This window comes from Aedes aegypti, chromosome 1 (assembly GCF_002204515.2).
Source record: "Aedes aegypti strain LVP_AGWG chromosome 1, AaegL5.0 Primary Assembly, whole genome shotgun sequence".
NCBI classification, from domain to species: Eukaryota; Metazoa; Arthropoda; class Insecta; order Diptera; family Culicidae; genus Aedes; species Aedes aegypti.
Window position 1 is genome coordinate 85,384,995 of NC_035107.1, and position 23,364 is coordinate 85,408,358.

The 23,364-nt window shown below is 36.5% G+C and overlaps 1 protein-coding gene across 1 annotated transcript in view; it reads right to left on the minus strand.

Moving 5' to 3' along the window:
* LOC110675779 overlaps positions 1-23,364 on the minus strand; it is a 65,330-nt gene that overhangs the window by 13,246 nt on the left and 28,720 nt on the right. The window contains exons 2-3 of the mRNA XM_021841541.1: positions 9,983-10,200; positions 9,000-9,165 (exon numbers count right to left, since the gene is read on the minus strand). Coding sequence (XP_021697233.1) covers positions 9,000-9,165; positions 9,983-10,050 — 234 coding nt within the window. The 5' untranslated portion in view covers positions 10,051-10,200. The remainder of the gene's footprint in view (positions 1-8,999; positions 9,166-9,982; positions 10,201-23,364) is intronic.

Sequence of the window (23,364 nt, forward strand, 5' to 3'; positions counted from 1 at the left end):
TCACCAAGTAGCATCAATATATCATTTATCATATGCAACCTAATACATACACGGCTATTACAGGGCACCTTCCATCCATCATCAAAGATCAGTTGGAGTATCTAATAAATGAAATGATTTTCCCTTTTCAATCACCCAATCACTGTGTATTAACATCAAAATAGCACTCTGTAAAATAATCTGTAAATCACTATACGACTAAATTTAATTTCAGATGTGCTTGCGACCAAATACCATTTGGCTATTGAAGCAATTAAATTCTTGTCGACCAAACGTCATTCGACCATATGTCAAAGATTCATGTAGGCTACCACATGGAAACCTATGAAATACTAATGTTTTCGGAATGAGTTCTACAATTTTTGATTCTTGACATCTCCTGTCAAACCCGTCCCAAGAATGCCTAGATTTTCATTGTTATTTCGGAACGGCTTCGAATAGAAAATGTCGGGAATCGATGAGTGACGCTATTTCACCATTGAAGATAGCGAAAGTTTGACGGAAAATACCTATCGATTGTCGACATCTACCTTCGAATCCATTCAGGAATAACCCATATTAATAGATTTTCTTTGATATTCACATACCGGAAGAATTCAACTCCAAACTGAGAGTTGTGAGTTCAATTCTCACCGGTCAAGGATTTTTCGTGAAGATTTTTTTTTTTTTTTTTGATTTCCATGGGCATAGAGTATCTTCGTACATGCCAAACGATATACATATGCAAAAATGGTCAACGTAAAAGGAAAGTTTCAATTAGTAACTGTGGAAGTGCTCATAAGAACACTAAGCTGAGAAGCAGGCTCTGTCACAGTAGGGACATAATGGTAAGAAAAAGAATTCAATTCTAATCCGCCATTTCGAATTTCAAAATGATGTTAAACATCGATATCCATGTGCACTTCGATCGATTGTCGACATTTATTCGTCGAAGGCGTTTCGAAAGTACTCAAGTTTCATATGTTTCTATCGATTTTTACAAACCGGAAACAGATATCATGCTATTTGAACGACAATATTGAAATTCAAAACGGCGTCAAACATTTTGCTTTCTTGTCCGCCATCGCTTATTCCGAATCCGGACTGCTGAAGAAGTGCGTTGTTAAACGTAAACCTTCCATATCTTAACAAACTATTCCTTGCAGGAATCCATTACCAGAAATCTTATTAGCTGCGGGTAGAGTTTTCAATCCCGGGAACATTTCCCGGGAAATGAGATTTCCCGGGATTCCTGTTTCCCGGGAAATGATTTTCTATTTCCCGGGATTCCCGTATTTCCCGGGAAGCTCTGTCTCAATGAAAAAATGAGCATATGTATTCAAGTAAACTATCGCACAGTTTAGTTTTCACATCATACCAACAAATGTCCTCACTAGATTACTAATTATATTTTGATGTTTATTGGTGTTTTTTTTTCGTAATAAAATAGTTATTAATAAAAGCATATCTTTTTGACGATATGTTTTTCCAAGAAAATTTATATGCAATACAATATAAAGGATCTTTCGAGGGATTTATTCCATGATTTGAGTAGGTTTATAGACTTTTTATGATTTCTATATTTTTGTTGCTTTCTATACGAGCTCGGACCTCGTTCATCCATCTCGCTTACGGTTTCTATTAAATGTAACAGTCACAAGTTTTAGCGAAAGGCTCTAGTTGGTTTTTATTATAGTGTTTGAAATGATTGACTAAAGGTCTATTTTATAAGTCGAGTCGATCAAATACGACTCGACTGGAGTCACTGTCGACCAAAAAATTTAGCTCGACACGACTCTGTCACTCGAATTATTCGACAGCTGTCCACTCCATATGACAGGATTAATATGGTAGTCGATGGATGACTTCTGAAATATGCATGCCGACAGTGATTGCAGAGTCACATAAAATGGTTCGATTTACAAAAATATACTCCTAAATGTTGGCAAGTATTATTTGTATTTAAGATGATTTGTTTAGCATGACCTGATGAAGGCTTCAACTATCAGAAACGAAGCCAACATAATTTTTGTAGAAGCATAGATAAATTACTCACATATAAGAGAAATAATCGTGCTTATTTACTGTTCTAAAATATAGGGGTCTATTTTAAAAATCGAGCAATCTCAAGTGACTTATCTGTAGTCATTGTCGATCAAAGTAAGCATGCATATTTCAGATGTCATACGTTGACTGCCATAGTAATCCGGTCACATAGAATGACAACTGTCGGAAAACTCGAGTGACAGAGCCGTGTCGAGCGAATTTTTTGGTCGACAGTGATTTCAGTCGAGTCATTTCGATCGACTCGACTTATAAAATAGGGCCTATAATATACATTAAATATAAAAAAATCAAAGAACTGCATCAAATTTGCTTAATTTACACACAGTTAAAAATAATCAAGATTACACGTCATGTAATAAACTTCATTTATGCGATGTAAACATGACGTCATGTAAATTTCAGTTGGAAATCATGTAAAAATGTGTTATATGTCATGTAATCACTCAGGATCCTGTTAGATTACATGACATATAACACTGTTCGACAAAAAAAGTCGATCTGAATGCACAGAGACCGGACACCCCGGGCTTGAAAGTATAAAAATAAACAAAAAAAATGGCGTTTTCAGAATGTTCGTGTCTTCCTCAGGTCATTTTTAAAATATACTTGAACTTTTTGCATTTTTTATTTAAAAATCTAATCTAATCAATAAGTGTTTTATATTCAGGACAGCGGAATTCATGTGCCATATAATGTTTTTAACTTTAAATACAATATGAAGAGTTGTAATAAGATTTGCAGGGAGCCCTCCCACCTTTTTTGTACCCTCCCCATTTTTAAAGTATTGCAAATGATGGAATATTTGAATATTTGGGGTTGTCAAAATAACTGGGACAGGCAAAAATTGGGCCAACTTTGGAATGCTGTAACTTTGACAAAACATGGTCCCGAAAGTGGCCACTGTAGTCAATTATCCATTTTGAGTCTACAGTTGCCCTATTTACGACAAGACATGAAGAATGAGTCGTCGCATGATATGCTTTGGTGTCAAAATCGAAATGTCCCCTATGCAAGGTTCCCCCGGGGCACTTGGCGGCGCCATGAGTGGCCAAATCTGTACAAGACTCATTTTCAATTTATAATAGGATATTTTATGATGAGCTAGGGAGAAAACAATATTGCGCGATATATTTTGAGTGAATAAATTGTTTGATCCCAATTCGGATCCACTACCGGCACCGATTCCAGGGAAATGGCCATATCTTGGTTGTTTCTGGACCGATCTTAATATTTGGCGCACCAATCGCTTCAGAATTTGATCTTCTATCTTCATGTGTAGTAAAATTTTGATTTTTTAGCCGAGACCTTTGCTAAAATCACGTCATAATTTTACTGCATAAGACATGCTTCCGGAAATCCGGATTATCACCGGTATCCGGTGGTCATAGTTTATCTCCGTGGATGCACCTCAAAACTAGATTAGTTGACCCGTCCATTACTTCTTAAAGAATTGAAATCGGTCATTTTTTGTCAAAGTTACAGCATTCCAAAGTTGGCCCAATTTTTGCCTGTCCCAGTTATTTTGACAACCCCAAATATTCAAATATTCCATCATTTGCAATACTTTAAAAATGGGGAGGGTACAAAAAAGGTGGGAGGGCTCCCTGCAAATCTTATTACAACTCTTCATATTGTATTTAAAGTTGAAAACATTATATGGCACATGAATTCCGCTGTCCTGAATATAAAACGCTTATTGATTAGATTAGATTTTTTAATAAAAAATGTAAAAAGTTCAAGTATATTTTAAAAATGACCTGGGGCAGACACGAACATTCTGAAAACGCCATTATTTTTGTTTATTTTTATACTTTCAAGCCCGGGGTGTCCGGCCTCTGTGCATTCAGATCGACTTTTTTTGTCAAACTGTGAATTGAAGTTTACATGACATCCCAAGTAACCAGTAAGCACGATAATGCGGCACGGTAACAGCATTATATGCGTATATAGGGTAATCATTTGATGCATGTCAGTTTTATATACGCATATAATGCTATTATAATGCCAGAAAAGGCGAAATAGCGTTCCATTATAGTGCCAAGATATAACCGTGCTTCACTGCACCCCTAATGCTGATATAAGACCACGTGAGAAACGTCAGTTGTTTTCGCCAGGTTTTTAGGGCGAATATTTTGTGCTTTCGCGTACGCAGCCAGAGAGCTTTCGCGTATGCGGCCAAGCAACTGGTACACGAGGTAAATAAATGAATGAATGAAAACGGAAACCTCTAATAGTATGCAAAAAATGTAATAAAATGATACAGATAGTACTTCTCCGTAGTAGACATATTCGTTTTGGTAGTTTTCATCCATTTGCGGACTTGCAATTGCCACATTTTGATCCTCGTTTTATGATGATGAAATTCCTCATTTTGCGTCTCGAACCTGCGACACCAGTATTGTTGAGTTTTTGTCCTGCTTCTTTGCTCCTACGGCCACATAAAATGAATAGTATTGAAAAGAAAAGTGACCAATTTAAACCATCACTTTTCCCCGTCATAAAACCTGCAATTGTAGTAGTAAGAAGATTTGTGTTTGACTCCCTCTCACCACTATATGCAAACACAAAGCACGTGGTATACCTGTCAAAACACTGGTTGGCATTTAAACATGCCCTGTATTCGAATATAAAGCCAATATAGTGCTTATTTAATGGCTGTATGCATCAGGCTTAGAAGCATTAATGATGCTGTAATAGGGTTTCTATGTAGCGAAAGTGCTGTTATAAGGTGTGTAAGCATTTGTGGTGCTATTATAATGCATGTACGCATCTATGATGCTGATTAAGGGCTTATTATTGGTGCTTATGGTTACTTGGGATATCATGTAAATATCCATGATATTCCACGCTCCAATTATGTGCATTAGATGTCTCAGAAATTTACACGTTTCGTTTGAACTGTGCAGGTTTTAAGGATTTCCCGGGATCCCGGGAATTCCCGGGAAATGACAATTTTATTTCCCGTTTCCCGGGAAGTCAAATCCCGGGAAAATTGAAAACTCTAGCTGCGGGTATCTATCTACGCCATTTTTCGCGTCCCACCGGGTGAAGAGATATGACTTTTGTTTTCTTTCATATTTACAAGTCATCAATTTTCATTCAAATCAATGTAATTAAAATGAAACAACTTGGAATCTAATGCAAATAATGTACCACAACTTTGAAGGCACAAATCTCGCGAATGAGGCATTAAACCACAATGATTTTTTTTTATTTTACTCCAGTGGACTAGCAGACAGCATGAAATAAAAAGAATATTCTAGTGAATTCACTATTTGTTCAGTCTAGTGCCTTCGAAAATTGGGGGCTCAAGACGGCCATTGTGTCGGCTTTATTTGAATTTCAAGATATATCACTTCATAGCCGTCCTCCATAAGATTGTTTTTTGTTTTAAGAATAAAGGAATTTTAGGGGAAATGATCAGAGGTAATAATAATGAACAGAACTTCACAACTTTTATTTATCCTTCACAAACTTGGCTTTCGTTAGTTATGATAAATATTTAGCTTTGTTTTGTTATGCAGAATTTGTTAGCACGCATAATGCAGACATTTGGAATACGCTAAAATTACAACTTTTGTGAAGAATCAACTGAATTATTTCTAAATATTTCCAATTTGGGATAGTTAGCTTAATGTTAAGATAAATCACCAGGATTAGGCAGATGTTTTGAAAAGAATGAATGTCAATAGCAGTTGATGATTCTATTTTTAACAGTCAATGTTACTTACTTAAGTTTTCGATTGTCAGAAACTCAGATGTCTCAACTGTAAATAACCCCGAGTGAAACAATAAATTTAAATTATTCATAAATGAAAGCTCAAACGCAAAGCGATGTAAGTGACATTTTGGTCGTTTTTGATTTAAGTATCGTAAAAACTACTGTTTTCGAGCTTCTCTACAGTATTTTAGGCTATTTTTTCAAACAAAAAAAGGAAAGTAACAATGAAAAGTTACTGAAAAAAAAAAACAATCAAAGTCTATTTTCTCAAAACAATGTTTTATTCACTTGCATTCCTTTGCTTCTAACCCCCTTATATGGTAAAATTGAGATAATAAATAAGAGCAGTATAATATCAAATTCAAGAAGATATTAAAAAGCAACGAAAATTAATAATAATTTAATAATAATTAAAATTTTCTCGCGACCCACCAGAGACAAGCTCACGACCCTGGGGATCGCGACTCACAGTTTGGGAAACTATGATCTACGCTATAACAAATACCGTCATTCATCGGGAAATATCATCAATAGGATTACCACCAAATTACTAACAATAAAAAGACGTCAGTTTGAAAAAAAATATGAAAAAAAATGTCAAATTGTTTAGTAAAAGCTGCCTTTCACAAAAGGTTAAGGGTTTTCAAAGAATGATGAATGGCAAAAATCACATTTCCACCTTTTGGTTAAACGTACCAACAAACCATTTAAAAAGCAGATAGCTATTTTTGGATCACTAGAAATGAGTGCCGTAAAATGGGGTGAAGTTGATGGCTGTATTGTCATTCAAATATTTTTTCAACAAGTACTAGTTGGATGCTTATCCTACTATGTACAGGAAATGCTATAATAATAACAAAAACAATTTTTAGAAACCAAAAAGTGAATTTTGGTTTTCGGGTTGAAGTTGATTTATTCTGATCCGTTCCCGAAAAGATTTTTTTCTCTGGAAATGAATGATTTTCCTCAATGTCAATTTGAAACTAGGTTCAGAAAACAAATCTGGAATGTATGTAACCGTTTATTTGAATGATGCCTTTATATGGGCTTGGAATGATGCCTTTATATTAGACTGGCCCAGCTCAGTATGGGAGAAAAATAAACTTGTATAATTCCACGGGGCACCCCCCAGAATTATTCCTTACAATTAGAGGAAGACTTCCTGAAAATTTCAGTTCATTTGGTCGTTCCTTGAGCTGGCGCAATTGAATTGAAGTTAATATGGGATTTTCAGCTCAAACATATGTGAAACAGCGCATCATCTTCTGTTTGGGTCAGGAAAATTGGTGATCACGTTCAATTGAACCCAGAATGTCAAAAACACTACTTGATACAATAGCGAACAATATTGTAGAAGGTTGTATGATGCTTAAAATCGAAAAAGTTAGTGTTTTAACTATCTGAAGTATATTTGCAATACTGCTTAGTATTCCTTCAGCATAGCTGGGCGGTAGCCACAAAGCGCATCATAGCCACCTATGACGCTGGGCGAGCAGAGATCGAGGTGCATGCATATATGTGATTGTAAAGGAGTGCTGATCTAAGCCTTACTTTCAACAACTGAAAGGTTACAGAAAATGAGCTCAAATCTGGATACAACCTTCTGCAACTATGTCCATAAGGGTATCAACTAGTGAATTTGTCTTTCTGGGCTCAATGGCATGCGATTAACTACTATACGGAACAAAACAGTGACATAGGGTCAATTTTCAATATATTTGAAACGAATATTCCATACAAACTTCGAATTGAATGCGCCAGCTGGGGGAGCAACCAAATGAGTTGCAATTTTGAGAGAGCTTTTTTCTTAACCTAACGCACATATCTAGGGGGTGCCCCGTTGAGTTTTACAACTTTTTTGTTTAAGGGCCAGTCTACTTTATATTGTTTGGAGAAGAACCCTTTAACAGTTCATCAAACATATGCTAAAAATCTGGTTTTCTATCGTTTAATTACCTTCAATGTCAATACAAATTAAGAAAAATTAGGAGCAGCTTCCAAACAATGCGACACCACATAAATTATGATAATTGAAATCGAATTCTAGCTGTCTTGATAGACTATATACATGTAGATACATGAATGATCAACTTATTCCCACTGTTCAACTACACCCCGAATTGTACTAATCACGAGAATGAAAGTAGTTGAAATATTCTCCATTAAAAGTTCGGAATTTTGAAGGTGTGCTGCATATGAAATAGAACGATAACAAAAATAAAAATAACAGCCAAACATTTGTTTAAGTGGCTCTACAACATTCCTTCATTCAGGTGAAGCACATAAACTTTAGCATTTCTCCAACAGCTGAGCTTGGACTGCATCAAGAGAGAATCCAAAATGAGACAAGCTGCTGCACCGTCTTGTGCAATGGCAACAGCAGCATCAACAACATTAGAACAGCGCTCTTCAACCCAACTCCGGCAAGGGTGATATGCACACTTTTTGACATCAAAACTCAATTTACCTGTCGACACGGCACCAACTACGACGCGTGGCGCCCTACAAGATGCAAGTTGTCCAAAAGCAAGACGCAAAGGAAAAAGGACTTTTAGTTTGTGCACAGATCTATTCATGAAATGCAACTGTATGGACATGCTGGAGAGCACTGGTGCATCCAGGGGAACTTTGATCCCATGATCATGTGTTTTTTTAGTTCCTTTATTAGTATCATTCCGATCATTACATGTAATCTAGATGTTTTGCATTAGGCAACACTGTCATCCTAATTTTGTAACGCTGAACTATGGTATTTTGAACATTTTGTTGTTAGCATTTTTACAGGTGAATCAATAGGTTATGCAAAGTTTATTGACAACGTTTTGTTTTGTCTAATAAGCAGGTAAAACCTATTCAACTGTAAAAAATCTGAACTACTACGGCAAATGAAATGTAATATATTGTTGAATAAATGTTAATGAAACCTTAATTTAATTTTACCTATTTTAGATGATAATGTTGCCTAACACAGAACACCTAGATATACCTAAGATGGATTTTTCTTTTTGAATAAAGAAAGACCATCATTGTAAGTAGTCTTCAGGTTTCAATATAAACCTGCTTTGTGCAAGAGTCCCTCCATCCCGAATCCGCCATTTAATGCATTCAAAGACGACGGTTTAGAGACAGCTGTTGCAACTGTTACTGCCCCAACCACCCTTTCCATTTGACCAACCATAGCTGAAAAAATAGAAAGAATGCACACCATCCAGGGAGGAAGATTGTTACTCACCGTTATGCTAAGATTCCCGTCTCCGGTCGGTGCCATCGTTGCGGGCCCCAGTATAGCCAAAATCACTCCTAGCACCGTGACCGTCGTCACCGTCAGCGAGGTGGTCAACGTAAGACGACGGCAAACATGTGTGGCTCTCCGTTGTCGGGTGAAAAATGTGCAGTTGCTGAGAATGTAGAGCGAGATGAAAAAAAAAAATATGAAGCAAACGAGTATCCACTTTAGACAAGACCTGGAGGTGCTTCTTACACAGTGACGGACAAAACTTAAGAACAATCTTGCTCATTTTCTCATAATCGCTTGTTGGCTACATCTTAAACATAATACGAAAGTAAACTGAGGCAAAAGTTTCTTTTATAAGATCTCTAGCCTAAACCAAAAAAATGTTATAAATGTCTTGGTGATTCGATTGCTATTTAAATAATAGTCTTCCACTCCAAATATCAAATCAAATCAAATACAACTTGGAAAAGTTACAGCTATTTCGTGTTTTCAGTCAAGAAAATTAAGAGTCCCAAACGCAAAAGGGTGTAAGTGACATTTTGGTCGTTTGTAAGTAGAGTATACTGAAAAAGCTAGCTTTGGCAGCGCAAAACTATTTTATGAAACTTATATAACCATATAAAACTCCTAATTTATACATTTTAAACATATTCTACGTTATTATCAAAATTTCAACATTGAAAATTGTAGTGCATTTCTAGAAGATGTAAGATAATCTGCAACGAATTATGCATGGCTTTCATATATAAAACAGATAACAAACACATTTAAAGTGAGTCGGTGATGCAGTTTTGTCCGTCACTGTATGTTCAGTAGAGAGGGCACACACGATGAGAGGGTAGGATCTCAGGAATGATTTAAACAAGATTCCTGACCACTGTCAACGTGGGGATTGGTGCTTCTTCACAGGTGTAATGGAAACTTGAGGAGGAACAGAATGGAGGGCGTGATATTTGAATAACGAGATTTTGAACACTTACCGGTGGAGATGGGGTTCGCTGTGATTTGCATTACACCGGTCAGAGCAATGAGACAGGTTCCGTGACATGATTGGGATTTTCGTGTTCGTTTTGTTCCGAGATGCTCTACAGACAACTAGTTTCCAAGATTCGTTCTTGGACCAAGTATTTCGAGGACAGATGTTACTTCTCTGGATCGAAGCTTTTAGCAGACTTCTGTTATCGATATTGTGATCTTGCTAAAAAAGACATGAGAAAGAAAAGAATAACTAATCAGTAATGAGTTTCAGTTATTGAGGCTCTGCAGTATGCAGTAGGTATTGCAATTTTAGAGATTACTTTCCGCTCTACGGTTGAACAGAAAGCTACCGCAGTTGTCACATTACTGATTTTACAAAGCATCATCGATCGGCAGCGATGATACCTTGGAAACAACGCAAATGACTGTTGTTTTTACAAGCTTTAGACTCTACTAGCATACTTTGATTAGATGTTTTCGTTCAATTATTCAATGATTTTCAAGCCTGCGAACTTGACGACTACCGCAAAACGGAAAATTTTCAAAAGAATCGTAATATTGAGATTCCCTTGCAAAATAGGACCATATTTATGTAAACAATCAACATCACCCTGACATGTGCAATCATTTATTGTATATATTGGTCGGAAATGTCGTTTCCATCAATTTAATGAAAAATAATGTGTAAAATATTCAAGCCTGAATAATTCAATGTGAAACCGCGTTAAAGATGAAAATGTTTTTAACGCGTTCGAGAATTCTTTTATGTTCCCCGATAGCCATGCGATTTATTTAATACTTTGTTCTATCCTCCATCTGGTGAAACGATTTTGCACCATACAAATACTTTAACGAGAATACTACAGATTTTTTCACCCAACTAACCCATTTCGCCCGAGTTTACGGTATACAGTGAAACCTCCATGAGTCGATATTGAAGGGACCATCGACTCATGGAAATATCGAGTCATGGAATAGCAATCCTTTGGAAAGCTGCTTCTAGGGACCATCAAAGTAACCATGAAATTTTGTTTTTAGTATGGTTCCATGAGTCGATATATTTTCAATAATACGACCATCGTTTGTAAAATTGAGATTGGTGGAATATTATTGGCAGTCGTGAATGCTACCAATATTCAATTTGTTTTGAAAAATGTGGATTTTTTTTTGTGCAGAAAGAAATATTAAACTATGTGCTACAGTTTTTCTTGAGGACTAAAAGAGTTGCCAATAGAGGTTGAAGTCCTTCCCTTTTCCCCTAGAAACATTTTACTCCTCTATGAAATCTAAACTTTCCAGCCAAGTAAGCACTGCTCTGGGAATTTTGCGATCGATTTGATTATGCCCCTTAGCTTTGAAGCGAACTAAGACTCGAGGTTTTGCTTCACATTTCTTTAAAAAAAATGTATAAAAAGGTTAGAGATCGAGTTTAAATCTACGCCGATAACTTCATTTTTTTTATGAGTTACTCTTTCAATTGTAAACTAGCAATGTCCAAATGATGGTGCTACTATTTCTCAAATTCTTCTGAAGTCAACATAACACAAAAGCAAAAACTTCATTACTAGATTCAACCATAAGTTTAAACTTTCAGAATCGACTGGCTAAGTTCGAATAAAGAGTTAGATCGAAATTGTTTTCAAAACAATTGTTCGAATTTAACTGAAAAGAGCAACCACAAATTTCCTCAAAATAAAAAAGTGATCGAAAATGTAAGCCTAAACAAGGACAACCCTATTTAATTTTATTCTGATAAGATGCAAAATTCAATTACCTACCAACAATTTCTCTGAAGACATACATTTATGCTTTAAATCCACCAGAACAAAAAAAAAACTGACTCAAAACCAAATTTTAATAAATTTCGAACCCCAGAACTAGGGTTATACACGGTTTCGGCACCATTCGACTATTATCGGCAATCAAAATTAAAACGCCAAATTCATAGTATTACAGCAGTATTGAGCAGATATTCGCTAGAGATGTCATCAATTCAAATGAAGGCGACTCAAAATGCGGTTGATTTGGAGCTGCTGAACGGATTTGCCTGCAGTTCTTATGGGAAAGCACACTGGCTGATATGTTTGAAGCATTTTAAGGGCTTTTGCAAAAAGCTTTTACTAAGTCTGGTCGTAAAAATCGTTTAAACAGCACTTAAATTTGAGCTTGAGTTTGAGCTTGAGCTTGATTTGCCGCCCGTGGATGCACTCCAGTATCGCCAGATCAGCTGCACTTACACAAGGAACCAACCGAATGATTGCTTGGGACTAACAGGCATCCTCAGTGTATAAGTGCTGGTGATCTTCTATTTTTAGGCAACAATGGCACCTGCCACGTCAGAATGCAGACCAATGAGGGGAAGGGGGAGGAATTGATGATGCATTGAACTGACTCCCACGTAGACCGTATATTCCACTGCATCCACGTCAGTTCATGCGGGAGTGTATGGATTGGGGGAAAAGGCATGGCAGAGAGGTTTGCTTTTGTGGTTAGCAGACTGCCTATGTATCAGGCGTAAGAAAGGCGTGCGCGTGGAAGTAGGAAGCGTTAGGGAAACGGTTTCTTGTCCGTCTCTGGTTCTAGCGTTTGCTATGAACGAATAGTTTGAGTGTGATATATTTAGAATGGAAGATAGAAGCAAGTGAGAGATATACAACTACAACAACTACAAAGTACGAGGAAAGGGACGGACCTGGGATTGAACCCATGACCTTCTGCATATGAAGCAGAAGCGGTAGCCATCAGACCACCAACCCCGTCAACCGTTTAAACAGCACTTAAATTTTAAGAGACAAACACGTAATTTGTCTGGTTATGTCCGAGAAAATTACAAAAGACGCTGCCGAGACTACGTAAGTTCCCCTATGTAAATAAAAGTACATTTTGTTTCGTCCCGTGCACTCGTACAAAGTAAGTCGAATCAATCCGTAGCAGCTGTCGTTCAACATTTATAATCATAAGTTAAGTCGCATAAGATCACAGGTTAGTTCGGTAGAAAATTTATACACTCGCATTGTATGCTATTATTAATCACATAATATATACACGTATATCACCTCCACTTTTATGCGTAGAAGGCCTTTTCGCGACATCTTATAAGTGAAATTTTGCACATACAACGCCTCTAGATGATTTCGTTATACGTATATTTTGGTTGTCTGGGTTCCTTCCTGACGCCATAACGTAACGTCATATAAGTACGGTTCCTAAGCTAGTTTTGCCAGTGATTAAGAATATCAATTTGTAAGCTACAATCAATAAAGTGTTAACCAAACACGTTGCCGAACCAGCTAATCTGGATACGCAACATTCTTTCCGGTGTAGAGAATTGAAAATAAAACAAAAACAGTCGATACAACAAAATTGTAAACCACACAGTTTAAATAGATCAAACAAAAACTGGACATTGCGGTGCACAACGAGGTGAACATTGATAGCTGTAGTGTTTGAAGTGGAGCTGCTGCGGGTTGAGTATCAATCATTGGTTTTTTCTCTTTGGGTTCATATTTCTTATTTTTTTCTGCTCTCAGGTATACCTAAGAGCACCAAAGTGGAATCACTACTTATCAACAGACACCAATTAGCTAAATATTTGATCATATCTGGATGATTGTGAACTTCGCACCCTGGCTTATAAACATGTTAAGCTATGAACCCAACTACAAATGATCTCATTCCACCCCGCACTCAGCCGACCGGCTTGGGCCAGGTCAGGTCATCGACGTCGTCGGCGCCAAACCTTAGACAGCAACAAAACGCGCAGCATTGCCCGACAGTATGCTACCGGTTTTTGGCCCGTATGAAGAAGGAAGATGAGCGCTGCTTCAACGCTTGTCACTTTTAAGAATGCGTGTTTACTTGCCTATCGCGAGTTAACACCAGTTTTAGAGTTGACGGACCATAGCCGAAGCTCGAGCAAATTGTTTGTTTTTGAATGGACTTAAATGGTGTGCGCTGAACCATATAGCATTCGAACTGGACGCTTCAACGCGATACTATAATCGAGGAAGTATTTGGCTAGACGTATGAAACTATGGGTGGTTTTGCGGTATCGGTCACTTGTTGTTGAATTATCATATCGGGTATATAAATGTTTGGATTTTTTAAATTAATTTCTCAGCAGTGAAAGAGAAAGTGACACCTTTTGATGATGCATGTAGCAAGTACACAATGGACGATCAGGAGGCCAAAAATCGAAAAAATGGCTTGTTTCACAAATTTGTCTCGTAAACTTTTCCATAGTGACTATTTCGATAAGTTTATTTTTTTAATACCAGGGTAAGATCTTTTGCAGTGTTGTTAATACAGTATACCAAAATTAGATAGTATAATAAAAACATAAAAAACAGTGCAAACAAAACGTAATTGTAGAATGAAATACCGTAAAACGGGGTATCTTTGGTAGTATGGGTAACTTTGATAGTGGGTTACCCACCACATATTAAACCAAATATCATAATTTCTATTAATTGGGTAAGTGAAACGAATGCAAAACTAAAGAATATTAGTGTGTCACTTCATGTAAGAGGTATTTTCATTTGAACTGAACATTTTTATTTTTTCGAAACGCTTACAAACAATATGTTCTACGATCACTATATGATGTAGTTTTGAAAAGTTGGTCACTTATCTTTGACAGCCTAGTTATCATAGAAATTGAAAATGGTCTCAAATCTCTTAGCGAATATTATTTTCACAAACTGGGACCAGTTTTTCTAAGTCAGAAATTCGCATATAACGATTAAAGCCTAGAGCTATGAAACGTCCTATAAATGTTACGTAATTCATTCAATTGTGTTCGATTTATACTCCATTATCAGAGTAACCCCAAAACTGAAAACCGACTTTCGATTATATGAAAAAATATATATCCATTCCAAATAGATCTTTTGGCAATCTATCAACTGCAATCGATAGCTAGGATGCCAGTACTTGTTTTAAAAATATAAACTATAATTCTTTGAAACAGCATGTATAAGTATTCAAGTTTTCGTTGAAAATACTATCAAAGTTACCCCGTTTTACGGTACACTAAATTATGGTTACTAAACACACTGTTCGGCAGCTTATTTAATATGCTATCTCAAAAAATAAAATAAAATGAAATAAGTAAGGATTATAAACAGAATCCTGAGAGTATTCTGACCAGAATACCAGAATGATTATGCTCAGAATCCTTGTCAGAATCTTATTATTATTATTATTATTTATCTTTATCAGGGAGATTTTCAGCCTTTGGCTGGTTCATCTCCGTAAATGTCAGAATCTTCCTGGTATTCTGTTCAGAATACTCTCGGGATTCAGAGCATAATCCTGAGAAGATTCTGAACAAAACCATGAGAGGATTTTTTTTGAACAAAATCCTGAGTAGATTCTGGGCAGAATCCTGATAGGATTCTGAAAAGAATCATGAGATGATTCTGAATAGAATCGTGAAAGGAATCTAAACAGAACTCTGAGAGCATTTTGAACAGAATCATGAGAGGATTCTAAGCAGAGTCCTGAAAGGATTCTGTGAAGAATCCTGAGAGGATTCTGAACAGAATTTTGAGATGATTCTGAGCAAAACCGGAGAGGATTCTGAGCATAGTCCAGGGAAAATTCTGAACAGAACCCTGAGAGGATCCTTAACAATCTCCTGAGAGGATTGTGAACAAAATCCAGAGAATATTCTGGGCAGAATTATGAGAGGATTATGAGTAGAATCCTGAGAGATTTTTTTAGCAGAATCCTTAGAGGATCCCGAGCAGAATCCATAACAGATTCTGAACAGAATCCTGAGAAGATTATGTTTATAATCCTCTACGGAATCTGCTCACAATCCTCTCAGGATTTTGCTTAGAATCCTCTCAGGATTCAGTTTAGAATCCTCTCAGAATTCTGTTCAGAATACTCTTAGAATTATGCTCAGAATCCTCTCATGATTATGCTCAAAATTTTCTTATGGTTCTGCTCAGATTCTTCTTAGAATTCTGCTCAGAATCCTTTCAGGAGTCTGATTAGAATCCTCTCAGGATGCTGTTCCGAATCTTCTCAGAGCTCTGTTTAGAATCCTCTCAGGATTCTGTTCAGAATGCTCTCAGAGTTCCGTTCAGAGGACTCCGAGAAGAATCCTGACAGGATTCTGAATTGATTCTTTACAGGATTCTAAATAGAATCCTGAGAGGATTCTGAATAGAATCCTGAGAGGATTCTGAACGGAACTCTTAGCAACATTTTGGTCAACTGCTCGTAAGCATAGAAATAGTAGCTACTCCTCTTCTTCTGTAGACAATTACTATTAGAATGGGTGTGGCGTTTTGCTCAAAACAATTTGCCCCGATTTCGTCGCAGCTGAAAATGAATACATCAGTGCAATCGACACCGAAAGTACCGTAGATACGACTGCCGCGCCATTTACGATTGAAGAATTTGAGTTTGCACTAGGATCATCGAACAATACTTGCCCTGGATTAGATCATCGTTTTGCGAAAACTGCCGTTGATAGCGAAGACATTCTTACTTGATTGATTCAAAAAAATCGCTGCCTATAACGTGTGCTCAGATGAATGGCGTGAAGTCAAAGTTGTTGCCTAGCAAAGATCCATCTTACAAAGATTCTTATCGCTCGATTTGTTTCTTGCCATGTCCAAGGAAATTACTGGAGAAAATGATTTTGAATCGCTTAGAACCTTTGTTAGATAAATCAGGTGTACTCTCAAAAACTCAATATGGATTTCGACGTGGCAGAGGAACTCAAGACTGCCTCGCTCTTCTAGCAACAAACGTTCAATGAGAAAGAAGAATTAGCCGCGGTCTTCCTCGACATTTCTGACGCTTATGATTCGGTACTGATCGATAAGCTTTGTCCCAACTTGCACTTTATCTGGGTACCTTCACTGATTTCATATGTTTTGCTCAATCTTCTCTCAAAAAAGAAATTGTCATTTTATTTGAACAACGTCTTCAAAACATCAAGAGATAGCTTCTATGGTTTGCCGCAGGGATCATGCATGAGCCCGGTTCTGTTCAATGTATACACAAATGACAAGGACGATTGTTTAGCAGATAAATGCTATGTCGTGCAGTACGCCGATGATAGTGTCATTTGGGTAGCTGGGATGGATAAGATAGTCATGCAAACCTCACTTCAGCAAACTATAGATAATTGAATTCTCTGGGTGATTCGCACGGTTTCTCATTTTCAAAAGACAAAACGGATATAATGATATTTTTACGAAAACGTTCACCAACAAGCATAAAAGTTTTCCTGTGTGACACAGAAGTGAAGCTAGTGTTTGATCCTAAAGCTCAGCGTCTGGTTTGATCCTAAAATGACCTGGAAGATGCATATCAATTACATAGTGAAAAAATGTCAAAAACGGGTTAATTTTCTAAGAACCATAACGGGAACTTGGTGGGGTGCTCATCCTAAACTTCTAATTGACACTTTATAAGACTACAATGTTATCTGTACTTGAGTACGGAAGCTTTGTTTTCGACCAAGCTGCAAAGACTCACTTGTTGAAGTTGTGTAGACTACAGAACCGTTGAATCAGAATTTCTCTAGGCTTGATGCATTCAACTCATGTCCAGTCGTTAGAAGTTCTAGCCAGAGTCCATCCGCTTCCGCTTAGATTATTTGAATTAGGTTGTCGATTTGTTATCCAAAGCTTTGAAAGTAGAAATGAAGTTGAACGTGTTCTTGACAAATTGTTTGGAATAAACCCTTCAAGCAAAATGCTCGCATCATACAGACATTACAGTCGACTCTCCACATCTCGATGTTCTACATCTCGATATCTCTCCCTATGTCGATGATTGCTTCGGTCCCTTCATTCTGTATACGATTTCACTCTCCATATCTCGATATCCTCCTTATCTCGATATCTCCATATCTCGATGTGCTCCTGTTGATTTTTCGTTCCCAATTTACTCTTCGTATGTCGATATGACCAATATCAAAGGTTACTAGACCAGATTTAAGCAATTCAGAACAATTTGGAAACTCTAAATGAAGTTTTTTTGTTTATTGTTTTAAAAGACAATTAACACCGTCTTCAGCCATAGGCTGCACAGAATGAACATAACTTACATTAGACAACGGACACACGGAACGACCAGTGGACCAATGAAGAATTTTTCGTTTGACGACAAGTTTTCTCCGACTGGGGCGGGAATCGAACCCACACTTTGTAGCACAATACGCCTAAACGACTGACGCCGCTAACCGCACGGCTACGAAGCCCACTAGTTTGTCTAGTAACGGAGTGATTTTCAAGCTAGTGTTCATTAAATTAATAGGGGTATTCACTTAAAGCTGCGTAAACTGAGTATTTGTGTAATAGATTGATGAATTATTTCAAATGAAATATTCCTGTTCTGACCCAGAACAATCAGAGATCCGATGATAATAATCTAGTTACCTATCACAGCCTATCGCAAACGTCAGATATTTCGTTGATTGTTTTTGTAAATACTCACTTTATTTTTCAATATTTGTTGGTTTTGTTGGAAGACCGTTTAACAATTTCCTTCGTTCCTTGACCATCACCGCAAAATCATAAACTTTGTAGTACATTAGATAGATGAAGAGTTTAAGAAAAAAAATAGTCTCAATGTGTGTGTCTTGTAATTGGATTTGATATTTCATTGTGGTAATTGCTTTTGAATTGTTATGCAGGTCAATGATCTCAATCGGAAGTATTATTACATTTTAAGCATGGGAAATGTAACGCAACTCAGAGTTTCACACCGTTAAGTTATTACGATTTGTTCGGTGTCATGTACAAATTATCTCACGCTCCAAGGGGAAGTGGAGAAGGTCAAGTCAAGTGTGACGAAATTTTCGAAGGACTCATACAAAGAACGTGTCGACGGGGGAGGGAGGGGATTCGTGTTCAAATTTAGCATGACAAAATTTGTGTATCATCCTTTATAATCGACTGAAACCAACTGATGTGAAACGATGCTGGTATCTTTTAGCTGGATTAGGAATTTACCGTTTTACTTAATTAGGTACTACGTATACAGACACAGCATATTCATATCATTGATATCGGATTGTAGCTTGACAAGTAACTCAAAATGAGCAGTACATCTTGCCTGTAATAGAAAAATGGATGGAACTGCTCACTACTTATGCCCACCGGAATCAGCTTACGCACTGATCGCTTTCCGGTTATTTCTTGCAAAACTATTGAATAAACCAACTACAATTATAGCTCCAGGCGTCTCATATGCCTCGACGTACAATATAATCAAGATATTGGCATGAGAATGCCTATTTGTTAACTTTTCTTGAATTCCCGTTTTTGTACATTTGGTGGTGTTTGTTTTTTAATGATGACAAACGCATTCTTGGATTGTTAGACTGTCAAACCCCAACAAGTTGAAATGTTTCGTGTACAGTTAACACATTTCTGTGAAAGATTTAAAATAATCAGTTTAGCACGAAATACGCAAAGAATTACGCAGTTAAGTGAATCCCCCTAATGTTCTTTGTCTCGATCTCTCCCTATCTCGATGGTCCCTTCGATATCGAGATGTGGAGAGGCGACTGTACTATGGACATGGACAAAACGCCTTCAAATAAGTATTTTCACTACGCGATTGAAAATCACACTTTTCCTCTAAACGTTGATACATGTTTACATGCAATGCTACGTTATATACCCGATTGGTTGATTCCTAAAGTCGTAGCCTCTGCGCTACGAGTCAAGCTAATAAGGAATCAAAGCCAAATTTGGAATTTACCATAATCAAAAAGGATATTCCTTTAGTTGGAACCAGCCATTCTAGGTATTTCATTTTTTCAGATAGTATAAGTGCGTTAAGCGCACTCAGTACTAATCGTTTTGATAGTAGGGCGTCCTATTTTCTTTTGAAAATCAAAGAATTTGTCTACAAACATTCTCGGATAGGGTACACAATCATATTTTTGTGGGTTCCAGCACACAGTTCCACATATGGAAATGAAGAAGCTGATGCACTTGTAAAAGAATGCGCTTCAAATGGATTGTTATACCAGAGAGAAATCCAAGCATCGGAGTATTTCGCACAAATCAAAGAAAACATACGTTTAAACTGGCAAAAATCTTGGAGTGAAGATCAATTAGAAAGATGGTGCTTCTCTATTTTCCCATCAGTTTCATTCAAGCCGTGGTTCGACAATCTTCTCGTAACTAGAAATTTTATACGAAACATGTCTCGAATAATCTCCAACCATTACAGATGCAGATCACATCTTTTTCGTATTAAGGTGAAGCGGCGTATAACTGAATCATTAGAATCATCATTGATGTAATAGTAGTAATGTCGCCTTTCCATGTACATTTTCAAAAAAACAAACAAAAAATATAACATTTGTGTTAAGCACATTGTTATGTAAACACATGGGAAATTTAGTAGATTGACGAGTATTGGAAGCCAAAATCTACTCTTCAATCGTACATATCTAGAGAAAACATAATGATTTAACGAAGGGCAACGGAATTTCTCTGTTTTAAATTTGATTTATAACATATTTTTGTTATGCACCGACACGGTTTATGTTTGCAAGAGACGACGGTGTTGCCAGCTGGCTGGTGACAGATTTTTCTACCAATTGTTATATGCTTGTTTTCGGAACATTTGCTGCGTATTATAAAAACTTATCATTTTGCAAATAGTTTTTTATCACAAGATCACTGATTTAATAAAATTTTAATGAGTTTTGTGATAAATTCACATTAAATGCTATGATTTTACAGTTAGCAACTCTGACATCACTGCGCTCAACAATCGCGATGATTGTGCACACACGATAGAGCGCTGCATATGACGAGCCTAACCTCACTTATTTGACAGCTGCTGGTCATGTTGTTTACGTTTCGGACTTAGTCGTTTTTGTCATCATTTTTTCATCTTCGCATTTCTATCACCAGCATGCTGATGGTGACGATTTTCCACGGTAGGAAGATAGAATAATACGATCCGTGGGTATCTGCAGTGGATTTGACCTCTCCTCGCAGCAAACTTTCACGAAATTAAGAATGATTCGAAAAAAGTACTAAGTCCAAACTGTAAACAACAGGACCAGTACCTGTCAAAATTGATGCGTGACGTCACAGTGCAGTGGAGTATAGACGCGTCCCGACGCATCGCACTGTGGAGCTTGTTCTGATTTTAGGTGGCTCAAAATGATAAACTCTTGGTATGATCTTATGGTTCGTAGAAATAGTTTCTGTAATTTGAGACAATCAAAAACAAATAGCGTATGAGTTTCAATGAGTTTCTATACCTTGCCTAAACTTTCTGAGCTGAAAATTACTCCAACGGTAAAAAAAAAGTTGGAATTTTAGACTATAAGCACAGTTATGTCTCAGTGTGCGGCGGCAGGGTCGATCTGTAGCAAGTCAAAGTCACCGCCATAATAGTTTTGAGTATTGCGGTTAATAAAACTTTATAAATAATTGATTCTCGTTTGAAATGTGTTCCTTTAACGAAAGTGAATGAAAGATTTGTTTAGTGGAAGTTAGATTGGCCCTAAAACAAAAATTTTGTAAAACTCAACGAGGCACCCCCTAAATATATGCCTTAAGGAAAGAAAAAAGCTCTAACAAAATTTCAACTCGATTGGTTGCTCCTCCAGCTGGCGCATTTAATTTGATGTTTGTTTGTTTGTTTGATTGTTTGTTTGTTTGTATTCGTTTCAAACATATAGATAATTGACCCAAATCATTGTTTCGTTCCGTATACTAGTTGATCGCGTTCAATTGAGCCCAGAATGACAAACACATTAGTTGGTACCGTAATCCGGAGTAACATTGATCATTATTTTTGAATATTTCTTAAATATTTCGTTTGAAAATGCAAATGTTGAAAATTTTATATTTTCAAAACAAGTACTGCCCCCTATAGCTCGTGACTATATACTTTATTTTGTTTTTTTTTTTAACAATTTATGAATGTTTAAAAAAATGTGTTAAACGATTTTTTGATTTAACTGGTATGGGGTAACATTGATCACTTATGTAAACAACGTTCGGTAATATTGAAAATGTCATTACTTACTTAAATCATGGCCCCTGAAGCCAAATATGAAGGCCAAACGCTTACAAGTCATTTACTTTTTGATTTATTTTAACATCAAAAACACCTCGAACCACGGAATACGCCTAAAGGTAGGCAATTTCCTAAGGGAAATTTACATTCTTAACAGTAATTCGGTAATGTTGCCTAATTCAAAATACTTATGAAAGTTTTGACAACGGAATCGTTTTCGGCAATGCCGTTTTTAGAAAGAACCGCATTTTCCTTGATCATATCGTTTACAGAACGTGTGAGAAATGAATGTTTGGTATTGTCATCCTTAACCATTAAAATTATTGTTTCGAAAAGTTGCCAAATATACGTAAGGTACCGCGGGGCAAGTGGGAACGAAAAAAACGATAGTTCAAACAAATTGTTCAATACAATTTTCAAATGTCAATATTTTTCAAATCCAACAACACAATCGCGTTTTGGCAACATATTTGCTGGTGTGTGCATGAAACTAATCGAATAATTTCAAAATTGTGAAACTCTTGGAAGAAAGTTTTAGAATGAGCCATTGGACGCAGTTACCTCACTAAACGGGGCAAGTGGGACACATCCAGTTTCATGCGTCAATCCACATCAGTAAGTCAACCATTACAATAATAGGAATGATAAGTCATATATTTTTAATTTTAAGTACATATTTGATGTACATAAGGGATCAACCACAAATTACGTTACGTTTTAGGAAGAAACCCTTTGTTTAATAGTATGTCACCTCACATTTAATATCAACTGAAAATTCCTCAATAAAAGCGTAAAGAGGAATTAAACATGTTCAAATTATATCATTTATAAGTTTGTAATTGAAATGTAGAACGTAAACAATCAATAATTGACGAAATTATAAGTATGTTTTGTTATTATTTATATGCATGGCAGAAAACCACCTTATGGGGTGGAAATGTTTTCCATCTCTACTTAATTTGGTAGAAATAACAAATAAAGTTCAAATAAAATAGAAAAGTAATCGTTATCATGATGCATTTCAAATTTCAGCTGAATGTTTGTTCAATTTTGAAGTCGTATTTCAAAAATAAAAAATAAATTTAAAAATAAAGAATAATAACACTTTTCTTTTCTCTCTTATGCAATTACGTAATTAAAGGTTGATCTTTTTTGATAAAAATCATTTGTTTGAATGTTTTAGTGCTACTCTCTAGGAGAATGTATGAAACGTGTACGAAAAGTTTTGATTCTGGTTTTTGTTTTGATATGTCCCACTTACCCCAGGTACAAATATATGTTGGGGTAAGATAGACCATCGAAAATTTCATATGAAATGAAAACAAAATACTGGTTTATCGTTAGCAGCTTGTAATAATAC